Source organism: Dryobates pubescens, chromosome 1, assembly GCF_014839835.1.
Source record: "Dryobates pubescens isolate bDryPub1 chromosome 1, bDryPub1.pri, whole genome shotgun sequence".
In the NCBI taxonomy this organism is placed as follows: Eukaryota; Metazoa; Chordata; class Aves; order Piciformes; family Picidae; genus Dryobates; species Dryobates pubescens.
Genome location: NC_071612.1, coordinates 27,318,015 through 27,332,897, shown reverse-complemented (window position 1 = coordinate 27,332,897; position 14,883 = coordinate 27,318,015). Strand labels below are relative to the sequence as shown.

The 14,883-nt window shown below is 51.0% G+C and overlaps 1 protein-coding gene across 1 annotated transcript in view; it reads left to right on the top strand.

The window, feature by feature from the left end:
- LOC128898523 (rho GTPase-activating protein 7-like) overlaps positions 1-5,928 on the top strand; it is a 37,013-nt gene extending 31,085 nt beyond the window's left edge. The window contains exons 3-4 of the mRNA XM_054173133.1: positions 3,596-3,745; positions 5,905-5,928. Coding sequence (XP_054029108.1) covers positions 3,596-3,745; positions 5,905-5,928 — 174 coding nt within the window. The remainder of the gene's footprint in view (positions 1-3,595; positions 3,746-5,904) is intronic.
- The last annotated feature ends 8,955 nt before the right edge of the window (positions 5,929-14,883 follow it).

Sequence of the window (14,883 nt, the reverse complement as noted above, 5' to 3'; positions counted from 1 at the left end):
CTGCAAAGAAACTGTTCCTTCACCAGCACTTCCACTCCCCAGGCAGCTGATCCCCATCTCAGTCTGAGGAGCTGCCTTTGCCTGTAAACAGTTTTCCACACAGCTGAGCTAAGTCCAACACAAACATCTACATTTGTAATCCTTTTGCTGAAACACTTCTGCTGAGTTCTGAAAATTAAGGGGTGCTGAGGCTCAGCCTGAACCCTGGCTTGGGTTTGGGCTTAGGCACAGATAAAATTGTTTTCCTCTGTCACTGACTCACAGACTGGTAGGGGTTGGAAGGGACCTCCAGAGAGCAGCCAGTCCAACCCCCCTGCCCCAGCAGCATCACCCAGGGCAGGGCACACAGAACACATCCAGGTGGGGCTGGAAAGGCTCCAGAGGAGACTCCACAGCCTCTCTGGGCAGCCTGCTCCAGGCTCTGCCACCCTCACAGGGACAAAGTTTCCCTCCTGTTCCCCTGGCAGCTCCTCTGCTCCAGCTTGCCCCCAGTGCCCCTTGTGCTGTGCTTGGCCATCCCTGAGCAGAGCCTGGCTGCATCCTCCTGCCACTGCCCTGCAGGTGTTTCTGAACAAGACACTTAGAGCAGTCCCTCTGCAGCCTCCCTGCAGGCTGCCTTTCCCTCTCCCTGGCACTGGCTGCAGCAGCAGGGCTGGACAAGAGTTTTCCTTGTAAAACAAAGTTCTGATCTCCTTTAATATGACCTTAACTTGGGGGGTTAGTAGTTAAGTTAGTAGTTAGTTTAGGAGTCAAGCTTCCTGCATTCTGGGAGCAGCCACAATGCTTTCTGCTCTAAACACAGGAGCATGCTCAGGTTTAAGCAGCTCCTTTATCACACCACTGAGGACAGAAGCTAGAAGAAATCTTTTGTCCAGTTCATGACCTACAGTATTTCCTCTTTGGGGGCAGACATGTTAGCAATAGAATCTCCAGACAAATCCCATCTCAAGCTTGACCTCCTGAGCGTGTTCGTGATGCATTCAAGAGCTGCACGGTTCAGAGGCTGTTGGGGCAGCCTCTGGCCAGGCACCTGCTGGTGCCCAGGCTCTGGCTTCAGGCAGGATTTGTCCTCATTCTGCAAATGGCCATCTTGCATTGCAGTTTGGAAGGTAAGCAGCTGTCAGGGGGGGCAGTGTGGAAGCCTGGCTGCAAAGGAAATACTCTGTTTGCTAAAGAAAACAAATGAATTGCTGCTATCTTCCTGGCTTTAGATCATATCACAGCTCAGTAATAAGCCCTCAGCATACACACACAAGGGGAACACAATGCACCAGAAGAGACAGGCCAGAGAGCTCTTGGAAATCTCTCAGGTAATGTCAAGGGTAAAACTGTCTCAACATGAATTAAGCTTCTAATAACTTTTATTCATTGTGCTGCATTGACTTCCCAACTCAACACTCCCCTTTTCACATATATTTTTATGTGACTGTGGCTAAGTTTTTGTTTTGACACTTGGCCACCCCTGTACCCAGCTTAGTAGTGCCCTGGGCAAACAGAAGGTGATCTTCGTGTTCCTCAGTGAAACATAAACAGGGAAACCAGAGTGCAATGTTAGCACTTCCCCTGGCAAGGCTGATGGCAGCAGCAGTCAGCACCACAGAGCATTGCTGCAACTTCTGAACAGAAGAGCTCAGTTCCAGTCCTGCTTCCAGCTCTGGTGTCCCCAGCAGCAGAAGGACACAGAGCTGCTGGAGAGAGTTCAGAGGAGGCCACAAAGATGCTCCAAGGGCTGGAGCAGCTCTGCTGTCAGCACAGGCTGAGGGAGCTGGGGCTGTGCAGCCTGGAGAGGAGAAGGCTCTGGGGGGACCTCAGAGCTGCCTGCCAGCACCTGAAGGGATCCTGCAGGAAGGCTGCAGAGGGACTTCCCCTCAGGGTGTCTGCAGACAGGCCAAGGGGCAATGGTTTGAAGCTGAGGCAGAGCAGGGTTAGAGTGGAGCTGAGGAAGAAGTTGTTCAGCAGGAGGCTGCTGAGACTCTGGCCCAGGCTGCCCAGGGAGGCTGTGGCTGCCTCCTGCCTGGGGGTGCTGGAGGCCAGGCTGGATGAGGCCCTGAGCAGCTGAGTGTAGCTGAGAGGTGTCCCTGGGCATGGTGTGGAGGTTGGAGGAGATGCGCTCTGAGCTCCCTCCCAGCCTGAGCCAGTCTCTGGTATCAGTGCCTTGTGACAGTGCAGTTTGCTTGCAGCCAGCCCCTGGGGTCAAGCCTGAGTTTCACTCTGAGCAGCATTTTGCCATCTCCTCATTTCTCCAGATTCCTGTGCAGCATTCTCAGCCTGCTCCATGCAGAGTCAGTTTACACTCTCTTGGCAGGGTAAGGCAAACAATTCACTGGGGGAAGAATCCAGATTTTCCTTTTTGCTACTCCTCATGTCAAACACCTCTTATCTCCTCTGCTCTGAGAAAGAAAAGCTACTGAACAAACAAACTGACAACCACCACAGCCACCACTGCCCCTTGTGCTCTGGCAATTAACTGTTGGGTTTGAAATCAAGTGTAAGTTTGTTGGGCCAGTATACGCTGGGGGCTGAGCTGCTGGGGAGGACCTGGGAGAGCTGGCAGACAACAAGATGACCATGAAGCAGCAATGTGTTCTCATGGCCAAGAAGGCCAATGGCAGCCTGGGGTGGAGTAGAAGGGCTGTGCTGAGCAGGTCAAGAGATGTTTTCCCGACCCTGTAGTCTGCCCTGGTGAGGCCACACCTGGGATATTGTGTCCAATTCTGGGCTTCTCAGCTCCAGAAGGACCTCAGGGAACTGCTTGAGAGAGTCCAGTACAGAGCCATAGAGCCAGGCTGAGGGAGCTGGGGCTTGGAGCAGAGGAGCCTGAGGGCTGCCCTCAGTGCTGGGGATGGAGATGTGCAGGGCTGGAGCCAGGCTCTGCTCAGGGATGGCCAAGCACAGCACAAGGGGCACTGGGGGCAAGCTGGAGCAGAGGAGGTGGCAGGGGAACAGGAGGGAAACTTTGTTCCTGTGAGGGTGGCAGAGCCTGGAGCAGGCTGCCCAGAGAGGTTGTGGAGTCTCCTGCTCTGGAGCCTTTCCAACCCCACCTGGATGTGTTGTGTGCCCTGCCCTGGGTGATGCTCTGGCAGGGGGGTTGGACTGGATGCTCTCTGGAGGTCCCTTCCAACCCCTAATATTCTGTGGTTCTGTGATCCTGGTGGGCTCTGCAAGGACAGAGAGTTGCTATCCTCAGCTGGGAAATGGCTTGCTTGATCTTTCTTCTCTCCCTTTTTGATCATGCACTAACCTTCACCCTCTGTATGATGATTTGCACAACCAAATTGATGAACTTGTGGGGAGTGTTTGGAGGAGTGTTTAAAGTAAGTAGCTCTCTAAGGAAATGGTAGTGGTAGGTTGGTCCCAAGGCCCTCTGCATAGCTGTGATGCATTTTGCATCCTGACACCGACTGTCCTCCCAGCAGCAGGGCAGTGCTCAGGGAATGGCTTACACACAACACAGTTGTTCCCACAGAAGACATTCTTCTGCTCATTATTCAATGTGATTTGATGAGCAGCTCAGGAACAGAGCTGTCTTGCTTTAAGGTGGCTTTCCCCAGCTGGTGCCATTTCAGGTCTAGCAGCTGTCTGCTCTGTTCCTCAGGAGGTGCCGGAGGACCGGGAGCGGTCGCGGCTGGATTCCATGGTGCTGCTGATCATGAAACTGGAGCAGCTGGACCAGGACATAGAGAATGCTCTCAGTGCAGGCTCCTCCCCAGCCAGCACCCCCACCTACCAACGGAAGCACCGACCTGTAAGTCACTTCACTTCATCTGCCTTACTGTTCCTACCTGGTTTTGCTTCGCCTTCCTGCTTCCTTCAGCCCTCACGTCTCTCAGCTGCTTGATTTCAGACCTGAAGTTCTTTTAGTGCAGTATGCCCTGTGCCTTGTCTGTCTGTAGAGATGGGTGCTGAAGGCAGCAATATTGGCATCCATTGCTGCATTTCAGCAGTGGGTCTGTAGGTGAGAAGAGCAGGATTTGAGTTGCAGTGGGTTTGGTAGTCTGTAGGTGAGAAGAGACCAAGATTTAGGTTGCAGTGGGTTTGGTGGTCTGTAGGTGAGAAGAGAGCAAGATTTAGGTTGCAGTGGGTTTGGTGGTCTGTAGGTGAGAAGAGAGCAAGATTTAGGTTGCAGTGGGTTTGGTGGTCTGTAGGTGAGAAGAGAGCAGGATTTAGGTTGCAGTGGGTTTGGTGGTCCGTAGGTGAGAAGAGAGCAAGATTTAGGTTGCAGTGGGTTTGGTGGTCTGTAGGTGAGAAGAGAGCAGGATTTAAGTTGCAGTGGGTTTGGTGGTCTGTAGGTGAGAAGAGACCAAGATTTAGGTTGCAGTGGGTTTGGTGGTCTGTAGGTGAGAAGAGAGCAAGATTTAGGTTGCAGTGGGTTTGGTGGTCTGTAGGTGAGAAGAGAGCAAGATTTAGGTTGCAGTGGGTTTGGTGGTCTGTAGGTGAGAAGAGAGCAGGATTTAGGTTGCAGTGGGTTTGGTGGTCCGTAGGTGAGAAGAGAGCAAGATTTAGGTTGCAGTGGGTTTGGTGGTCTGTAGGTGAGAAGAGAGCAGGATTTAAGTTGCAGTGGGTTTGGTGGTCTGTAGGTGAGAAGAGAGCAGGATTTAGGTTGCAGTGTGTTTGGTGGTCTGTAGGTGAGAAGAGAGCAGATTTAGGTTGCAGTGGGTTTGGTGGTCTGTAGGTGAGAAGAGAGCAGGATTTAGGTTGCAGTGGGTTTGGTCAGCTGAAGATTCTCCAGTACACTCTTTGGAGAGAACGAAAGGTAGTGACATTTCTACTTGCTAAGCATTTTTGTGCTGGTTATCCACATTTTCCCAGTTTCTCCTTGAGCACTGATGGCACAGGAAGGCTGCAGCAGGATGTTAACATCTGCTCTCCACCCCTGCCAGCATTTTAGCCAGTTTCTTACAGCAAGGAGGGCAGTTGAGGCAATCTGTAGCAGTAAGCCTGCATGACAGAGCTTGTGTCTGCTTCCACGCTGCAAAGCAGCCCCCCAGAAGGGCAGCCTGCACCAAACATGGTCTGTGTGCTACATGGAATTGGTCCTCTTGGAAAACACCTCCAAGATCATTGAGTCCAGCCATCACCCATGGCCACTGAACCATGTCCTGAAGTGCCATGCCCACGTTTCTCCTCCACCTCCCTGAGCAGCCTATGCCTGTGCATGAACTTTGGAGCCTTTGAGCCTCTGAAGATCTGAAGAGTTTATGTTTAGAACATCTCTGCATTGTGTTCAGGCTTATATTGCTGTCTACAACTCCCTGAAGGGAGGTTGTAGCCAGGTGGGGGTTGGTCTCTTCTCCCAGGAAAGCAGCACCAGAACAAGAGGACACAGTCTCAAGCTGTGCCAGGGGAGGTTCAGGCTGGATGTGAGGAAGAAGTTCTTCATAGAAAGAGAGATTGGCCATTGGGATGTGCTGCCCAGGGAGGTGGTGGAGTCACCATCCCTGGAGGTGTTTAGGAAGAGTCTGGATGAGGCACTTGGAGCCATGGTTTAGTTGATTAGATGGTGCTGGGTGAGAGGTTGGACTTAATGATCTCAAAGGTCTCTTCTAACCTGGTTTATTCTATTCTAATTATTAATTAATTACAGTAGCCAAGCATTTGAATGTGATGCAAACCCAGGGCTAATATGGCAGGGAGCATGGTTGTGCACCATGGCACCATGGCTCTGCTAAGCAAAGCTTCTAAGAGCAGCTGTACCCAGTTTGACTTCCCCAAAGGCTTTTCCATGGGCCTGCTGGATTCCTCAGTGCTTCACATTGCACAGGACTCACTGGCAGGAAATAACTGACTCAAGTCCATGACCCTAGCTGGAGTGCAGCTTTGTCTCTGCTTTCTAACCCTTTTCAGAAGGCATCTCACTTGTGCCCTTGCTGTAGAGGCCCCTAACTGGCAGCTGCACTTCGGCAGGTGCAGGGCTTCACCTGCAATTGAGGGATCATGGGGTTGCTGTTTTCTCTAGGTCAGAAGCAGAACCCCCAGGGTGTTTCTGCCTCATATTTTGGGAACCTGAGGCTTTGCCTGCACAGAGCTGGCTGGGGTGAATAGCCCAGGCTCTTTCCTGTGGAGCTCTGTGCATGCGGGCTGCACCTCAGCTAACAGCCCTGACAATACATGGCTGGTCCTACACACAGCCAGCTGCTTGCCAGACACGTGGCACCATTGGTCTGCCAGCAGTGTAATCCCCTGCCCTCACTCCAAGCAGTAAATCAAGTGTGCTCAGTATTTTTACTGCCTCCACAACAAAACATACTCTATTTCTTCTTCTTTTTATTCCCAAACAAAAGAGGAATGTAATCAGTGTCATGAAAAGTAAGAGCACTTTAACCAGATGGAGCATTTGGCTGATAAGTGTCTGCTGACTCCAAAGAAACCCAGGGGGCTGCAACTCTGAGCTGCACACACTGCTGGCTGCTGCTGTCACCTCAGCTGTGGAATGCTCTGCAGTTGTTCCCTGAGCTTGCAGTGCTGCCAGAGACAGGAGGTGGAAGCACTGAACATCAGAGGAGAAGGTCAGGCTCCTGCAGCCTCTGATTCCTCTTAGCTTGCATCCTAACAGCTAGAGAAATGACAGCTTTGATGTCAGTGGTGATTGATCACTTCAGAGCAGCAGCTGATGCAAAGTGCCACATGGAGAGCAAATGAGCCTGTAGGTACTGGGAAAGAATCAGGGCCATTACTCTGAGACCCAGAATGCAGCACAGCCAGTGAGTGAGCCTGGCTGAACACCTGCATCGTTTAGGTAACTAGCTGTTGATTCCAGATCTGCATTTACCACAGAGGCTTGCAACCTTTGCCTTCACAGGATGCTGAATCTGGTTCTGAAAGTGGAGTGGAAGTCCCTTCAGCAGGTCACTCACAAACAAACTTGTCTGCTGGCATCCATGCTCCTGATGCAGCTCCTCCCTGCCCAGTAGCCAGCTCGGGAGCTAAACCAAAGGCTGGGGTGAGTACAGAGATCATCATGTCCTAACTTGACACATGGCACAGCTTGGGAGTGAAAGAAAGGCATTTTATACAAGAAAGTTGGGTGTCATGGAGGGATAGACTGAGGGGAATGGAGCAAAACCAGAAATGGGTAGATCCAGATTGGATGTGAGGAAGAAGTTGTTCCCCATGAGGGTGGTGAGAGCCTGGCACAGGTTGCCCAGGGAGGTGGTGGCAGCCTCATCCCTGGAGGTGTTTGCAGCCAGGCTGGATGTGGCTGTGAGCAACCTGCTGTAGTGTGAGGTGTCCCTGGCCATGGCAGGGGGTTGGAGCTGGCTGAGCTTTGAGGTCCCTTCCAACCCTGACAACTCTGTGACTCTATACTATTTATTATGTGGACTGGACAACAGTGTGTGGATGACACTGGGTTAAAAACCCCCAACTAATAGTTCAGGCTGTCTCAAGGTGCCATTCAGTGGCAAACAGTCCTAGAAGGTTCATGTTTACAAGCACAGCTAAAGATTGCAGTAAGCTGAGCTCTCCCATAAGAAAATAGATCATTGCAAGTGGCCTTTAGGACCATCCAGTCTGACTGCTAAGCCAGCACTTCCACATCAGCTCTGAACCACATCCCTCAGCCCCCACAGGAGCTTTTCCATTTGCCTTAGCAAGACAAAACTTCCTGGAGTGGTATCACTTGGAACAGTTTCCAAATCTCATGGAGGATGTAGCCAGAGATAAAGGTGGTTGCATCATTGTTGTGCTTTAGCCCCAGGCAGCAGCAGGGCCCCTTGCCGCCACTCACCAACCCCAGCAGCATTGCCCAGCTGAAGGGACGGTGTCGCTCTAAGGCAAACTATTGTCAAGTGGTTTCACACAGAAGGGATCAGAAGGAAGCCTCTGAGCTGGTGAATCTTTTCCTGCAAGGGCTAGGGCACACTTGATGGTGAGGAAGGGCAGGTCTGAGAGCTCAGGTGTGGCCAGGAGCCCCCTTCTGTATCCAGTAATATTTATATGTAGCTACCAGAGTGCAGTCCTGCTGCTGTCCACCTGCTGAGGAACTCTCCTTCATGATGCTCTAGCCATCAGGGTGTGCAAAGAGCTTGGGTGGCCCAGGAACTCCTGAGAGAGGTTCAGCTCCCCTGGGCACTGGCTGCTTCCACTCCCTCCAGCAGAGCAATCAGGGCCCCTCTGAACGTTGCAGAGGCTGAAGACTCTGACCATAACTGCTGCTCCATCTGGTCACACATTCAGCTGCTGCTGGTAACCAAACCAGGAGACAATCTGGGATTGGCTATGAAAATATGGAGAGTGATCAGCATGACTGTGTGTGTTTACAGCAAGCTTACAGAAAGTAGAGCAGAGGCCAGCTGCCATTTATTGCACTGCAATAATAACTCAGTCACTGCCTGTGAGGCACTACCCAACGTGGCAATAAACATTTCCATTGGGGATTGCTCACTTGTACAACAACAAATGCAGTTCTGATTGATCACCAGGGCATGCCTGTAGCAAACAGAGAGCTCTGCACTCTGTCATGGTGCACAGTGCAGCGCAGCTTCTGAAGTGAGTGCATTTGTTGTGCCAGAAGGGGATAGCCCTTGCTGCCAGGTGCTGAGAAGAGCACAGACACAGCCAGGTATGAAACATCCCTTTGAAATTGAAGTTTCTCTCCTGATAGTATCGTGGGACAAAGCCCTAAAGGGAAGAGGGGCTCTAAGCTCCCCACCAGAGTCTTCTCTTCTGCAGGCTGCACAGCCCCAGCTCCCTCAGCCTGTGCTCACAGCAGAGCTGCTCCAGCCCTTGGAGCATCTTTGTGGCCTCCTCTGGCCTCACTCCAGCAGCTCTGTGTCCTTCTGGTGTTGGGGACCCCAGAACTGGAGGCAGGATTGGAGGTGAGGTCTGAGCAGAGCAGAGTTCAGGGACAGAATCCCCTCTCTTGCCCTGCTGCCCACCCTGCTCTGGCTGCAGCCCAGCACACAGCTGCCTGCTGGGCTGCAGGAGGGCTCTGGGGAGCTGCTCAGCACCCAACACCCCCAAGCCTCTTTCTTCAGGGCTGCTCTCAACCCACTCTGCACCCAGCCTGGGCTTGTGCCTGGGGCTGGCCCAGCTCAGCTGCAGGACCTTGCCCTGTGACTCGTTGAACCTCCTGCAGAGGTTAGTTCCAGCAGCCTCCTGCAGCACCTGGGTTACAGCTAACCAGCTAAGGATCCAATTATTTCCTTTCTTCTTTTTTTGTTCTTTTAAGCAGAAACTTGCCTGAAGGACAACAGCAACTAAGGCCTCAAAGCTGTGGCCAAGTCTCTGTCCTTGACCATCTGCTGTGCACAGCCTATCTATTTGGTGTTCAGGTGGAGAAAATATAACCCCAGCCAGGAGTCTTTTCTACTGCTTTGCTTGGCAGTCCTGCCCCTCTTGCTTCAGCAGTGTCTAACTCAGCCTTCATCACACTGTGCAGAGGCAATCAGACCTCTGTTCTCACCCAAACAGCTGGTGTCTAGGGGAAGGCTGTTTCCCAGATTAGCTCATTTAGAATAAATTCATTCCTCAGAATGCTTTTGGGCACCTCTTCTGCCTGCAACTACCACATGGCCCAGCCTGGCTGCACGCTAGAATGGGACTCAGGTGCAGCTCCTGGTCTCAGTGGAGCCCTGGGTGCTCTCTGGAGCCCACTTTCCCAAATCTTATCACTACTGTGGAACAAAAGGTTGTGCTGTTTAGGTCACAGCTTTGCAAGCTCTTCCTTTATGTGCTAACACAATTTACCTTTCCCATACATTTTCATTCATAAGATGTTTCCACATTTCATCTCTTTCTCTCTCCTCATTCTGTGGAGAATTCTTGAGAGATTTAGAAATAGACTTCAAGTCTCTTGCTACCATACCACACAGGGCTTTTAGCTTCATAAACCTGAAATTTATCATAAGTACAAGAAAACCTTAATTTCAGACCTAAGTATTCATAAAGAAGAATTCTCAAGGCAGCAATACTTTGAAATGTTTCCATTGCCTGCTGCACTACACTGAATAGTGAAGGCAATGGACTGAGGTGTGCAAACACGCAGAGAATGCCAGGGAATGGCTGCAGACAAATGGCACTTAGAGGTGATGGGTTTGGGTTGCTCAATCATAAGGATTGGAGCAGCTCTGCTGTGAGCACAGGCTGAGGGAGCTGGGGGTGTGCAGCCTGCAGAAGAGAAGGCTCTGAGGGACCTCAGAGCTGCCTGCCAGCACCTGAAGGGATCCTGCAGGAAGGCTGCAGAGGGACTTCTCCTCAGGGTGTCTGGAGCCAGGCCAAGGGGGAATGGTTTGAAGCTGAGGCAGAGCAGGGTCAGAGTGGAGCTGAGGAAGAAGTTGTTCAGTAGCTGAGTCTAGCTGAGAGGTGTCCCTGGGCATGGTGGGGAGGTTGGAGCTCCCTTCCAGCCTGAGCTGTTCTGTGATCACCAGGGTGCTAACCATCTCTCATAACTGCAGCAAAGGTCTCTCTCTGCCTTCTTCAGCAGTGAGGTTCCCTGCTGGACTATTTCTGGTGTCAAACCCTTTTTTGGGTTTGGTTTGGTTTGGTTTGGTTTTTCACAGCATGCTGCCATCTGCTGCTGCCTTCTTGCACATGAAGGGCTCTGGGCAGGAGACCTCAGGCTCTCACAGCAGCATTCCAGCACTGGACATGCAGGCTGTTCACCTGTGCATCCTGTTCAGATCTATTCTCAGTAATTACAAGATACAATCAAACACAGGTTGGCATTTCCCTGTGGGATGAAGTTCTCAGAGACACAGAGCAGGTGAGGATATGCTGCTGGAGAAATGCCACAGCCCCAGAAAGAATTGCTGTGACTTGAGCAGAGGACAAACTCAGCTCGTAGTGGACTGAAGAGGTTTGTAAGATTTTGAGATTAATTCCTAGAAATGTGAGTTTCATGTGAGGAGATCATCATTTTATATTGACTTATGAAGTCATTTATATTATTACATTAAGTGCTGGTAGTCATGAGAATCATATCCTGCTTTCAGCCAGCTACACAGCTGCTGACACAGCCCAGGATCACCACTCCCTGTGCACCAGGCTGGAGGCTGAGCTGGTGAAGAGCAGCTCTGGGGAAAACAGGATGGCCATGAGCCAACAATGTGCCATGAAGGCCAATGGCATCCTGGGGTGTGTTAGAAGTGGTGTCCTTGCATTAGTCAGGCCAATTAGTTACACCAAATCACACTCCCCCTACTCCAAAGAACAGTTTGACTGCCCCATGGTCCATGGAGACCTTGTTGATGTCTAAAACTACCTGAAGGGAGGTTGTAGCCAGGAAGGGGTTGGTCTCTTCTCTCTAGCAACCAACACCAGAACAAGAGGACACAGTCTCAAGCTGTGCCAGGGGAAGTTTAGGCTGGAGGTGAGGAGAAAGTTCTTCACTGAGCGAGTTGTTCGTCATTGGAATGTGCTGCCCAGGGAGGTGGAGTCACCATCCCTGGAGGTGTTCAAGAGGGGATTGGACGTGGCACTTGGTGCCATGGTCTAGTCATGAGGTCTGTGGTGACAGGTTGGACTCGATGATATTTGAGGTCTCTTCCAACCTTGGTGATTCTGTGTGTGATTCACCAGATGAACCCCAGCAAGACCACTGGCAAGGCACAGCCAGCAGGGCCAGGGAGGTGATTCTCCCTCTCTGCTCCATGCTGCTGAGACCACAGCTGGGGCCACAAGGATGAGCAGAGGGCTGGAGTTGCTCTGCTGTGTGGACAGACTGAGGGAGTTGGGGCTGTTCAGACTGGAGAAGAGAAGGCTCTGAGGAAACCTAATTGTGACCTTCCAGTATCTGAAGGAGGCTCCAAGAAAGCTGGGGAGGGACTTTTGAGAGTGTCAGGGAGTGATAGGACTGGGGGGGATGGAGAAAAACTACAAGTGGATAGATTCAGATTGGCTGTTAGGAAGAAGTTCTTTGCCATGAGGGTGGTGAGAGACTGGCACAGGTTGCCCAGGGAGGTGGTGGAAGCCTCATCCCTGGAGGTGTTTGCAGCCAGGCTGGATGTGGCTGTGAGCAGCCTGCTGTAGTGTGAGGTGTCCCTGCCCATGGCAGGGGGGTTGGGACTGGCTGAGCCTTGAGGTCCCTTCCAGCCCTGACAGTTCTGTGATTCTCTGGCTGTGCAGCCACATTTTGCTTATTCCTAGGAGCATTTGAATTGCTTTTCTTCTGATGTGCAGCTGGATAATGTCTACCTGTGACTTGAGCAAGGCAGAAGAGAGAGCTGCACTTACAGCAAACACAGCTATTAGATATTTTCCAGGCCAGGGACCGAAGACCAGTGCCTCTGGGGGACAGGCACATCACTCATCACTGCTCTGCATGCTGTCAGTCCTGTTTGTACTGAATTCAGCCCCCATGAATCCATGTCTCCACTTGCAGCTATGGTTATTGCAAGGGTGCTATCAGCTAAGTGACTGGGGGGTGGATGTGTGCTGTCTGAAAGGAACGAGCGTTCAGCTGGAGAGGGAGTGTACAAAACCTCGGGAAAGAAAGGCTGTGTTCAAGGGTAAAGAGACAATGTCATGTGTAAATGTGCCTTCTGGTGAGAGTTCCCTGGGTTTGATCTAGGAAAGAATTTCAGGCTGGAGTCCAAGACAAGTATGGGGGAAAGAGGCAGAGGCAGAGTTAGACGAGCAGCAGCAGCAGTTTAATTTCTCTACCAGTAGGTGGAGAGCACACGAAAGTAGAAGCGGGCACAGAAAAAGGAAGAAAGCCTTGCAGGAGCTTCTTGAAGGAGGCAGGAGATTGTCAGCTTGGTCAGCTCAGCTTGTTGGTAGGGAATAAATACCCAGATGATCTTCTTTCCTGCCTTGAGCACACTATTCCCTACTCCTGGAGCAGGGTTTGGAGGCGTGGCAGGAATGGTTTGCATTGCTGAAGGGAAAGACGTCCATGGCTGCCTTGCCGAGCGCTTTTCCAGACACGGGCTTGCTGGCAGTGACATCATGGAAAGCCATTCTTTCTTCTCCTTTACATATGCCTCTCTCACAAGGAATCCTCTTGCTTCTGCCCTCTCTGTATCTCGCTCTCTGCTATGCCTCTCTTGGTGCTTTCTGTCTCTCTTTTCCCTTCCTTTTCTTTCCTTTCCTTTTTGAGTTCTTGGCCCTCAAAGCCGGGGTGGGAGCAAAGGCTCTGGTTAGCTCTCTGTTTAATAGCTGCAAGAGCTTGGTTTGGGGTTTTTTTAATGCACAAAATTCCTCTCAGTGAGACATGCCACACATTCTGATCTCTCCCCTTCAGGCAGTTGCACACTATTAAATCTGGGGCTGGAAATGACACGCGTCTGGAAGCACAGACCTCGAGCAGCCTGCGCCTCCCTGCGCTGCCCCCTACAATGGAGGTGTTGTGAGCTGCTCAGGGAATGCCAAAGCACTGCACATTCCTCTCTGGGACCACTCTTTATTTGCTTCAGATCAACAACACACTTCAAACCCTTTTGTGTCCCAGACTAGCAAAGCCTTTGTTCTAGGTTGTCTGCTTTGAAATTCTGCTCTGCTTCCCTTACCAAGCCAGCTCCATGGGACTTTGGTACTATCCCTGCTTTGAAAGAGAGCTAAAATCCAAACAGCCTCAGATGCTGCTTCAGGCAGGCCCTGTCTTCTGCACCCCCATAAATAGTAATCTATAACTGCAGTGTGTTGACTAATGCTGCAGGTATTGGGTAGGGATTCATAGCTGATGTGCTACCATGCAGAATGCAGAGAGGAGGGCAGGGCACTGCTTGGGATGGAAAGTTGGAAGGCAACTTTTGGGTGCCCACTCTGAGCAGACAACGGTGTCTGTATGTGAATTGCACTAAACTAGAAAGTTTATCCTTCCATAGCAGTTCCTTAGGTGAAAGCTCACACGGGGGGCAGATGGTGGGGAATTACAGACAGTTGAGACTGAAGACTGCAATGTGAAAACAAAGCAGGGTTTTGTTTCAGAGAAGGGAGAGGAGTAGGTGCTGGCATCCAGTTGTCAGTAGTCCATGGTCCTGCAGAACCCTGGCACTCTGCAGAGCTGTACCTCTCAGCCCAGCATGTTTGATATTGCAGCAGTATAGCCTTAGGAGTGTTCAGAACAGCTGACAAGTATTGATGAGTGAAAGTGAGATTAGATGTGTGGTTCAACACACTGTGTCTTTAAACCCTGAGGAGTCCCACAGCACCTCAAGTGCTTGGCCAAGGACCTTTAAGACAGTGCTGTTTCAAACTCTGCTGCAAGTGGCAGGGTTAGCCAAAAGAGAAAAGCAAATTCAACATAGATATTTAGACTGAAGAGGAGCCAGGAGTCTGCTTTCACAACAAACTCAGGTGGTTGATGTGTTGAATGACCAAACAGTCCAGCAGATTGGTGTCTCACTGAAGAGTGGCTAAGATGATAGGCATGAGGGAGAGAGCAAAACCATGACAGAAAGCAGCACAGAGCATTCCACAGCCAGCTCCAAAACAGCAGAACTGAGTTGTGTTAGCTCATTGTGGAGCTCTGCTACACAGCCCCAGACCATTTTGTTTTCATTCTTCTGCTGCTCTTTTGCCAACCTAAAAGCAGTTCAAGAAGGATCCAGTTTGGCTCCTGCCAGAGCTGAGTGATGTTTGAACATGCTCAGGGATTTCAGGGTGCTTTGAGACTTCTGTGCTCTTAGGAGAGGGGGGAAGGCTGTAATGGGCTTCTGAGAGTGGTTAGAGCACCCTGTGCATCTTCCCCTGGAAATAAAGCAACTGTAAGGAGATAAAATGGGAGCACATGGACTCTGTCCTAGGAGAAGGGAAACATTTAAGATCTCATTGTACAAATTCAGAGCATCTGCTTCCCTAGAGGCCATTCTGCACTTCAGGAGGACATGTGATTGTCCAAATGGTTTTCTTGATTGAGCCACTAATTAATCATTTCAGAAAATGAGTAGGAGGAGTGACTTTTGGAAAAGCATTAAATGCTTCAAGGTTATTCCCAGGCAGTGG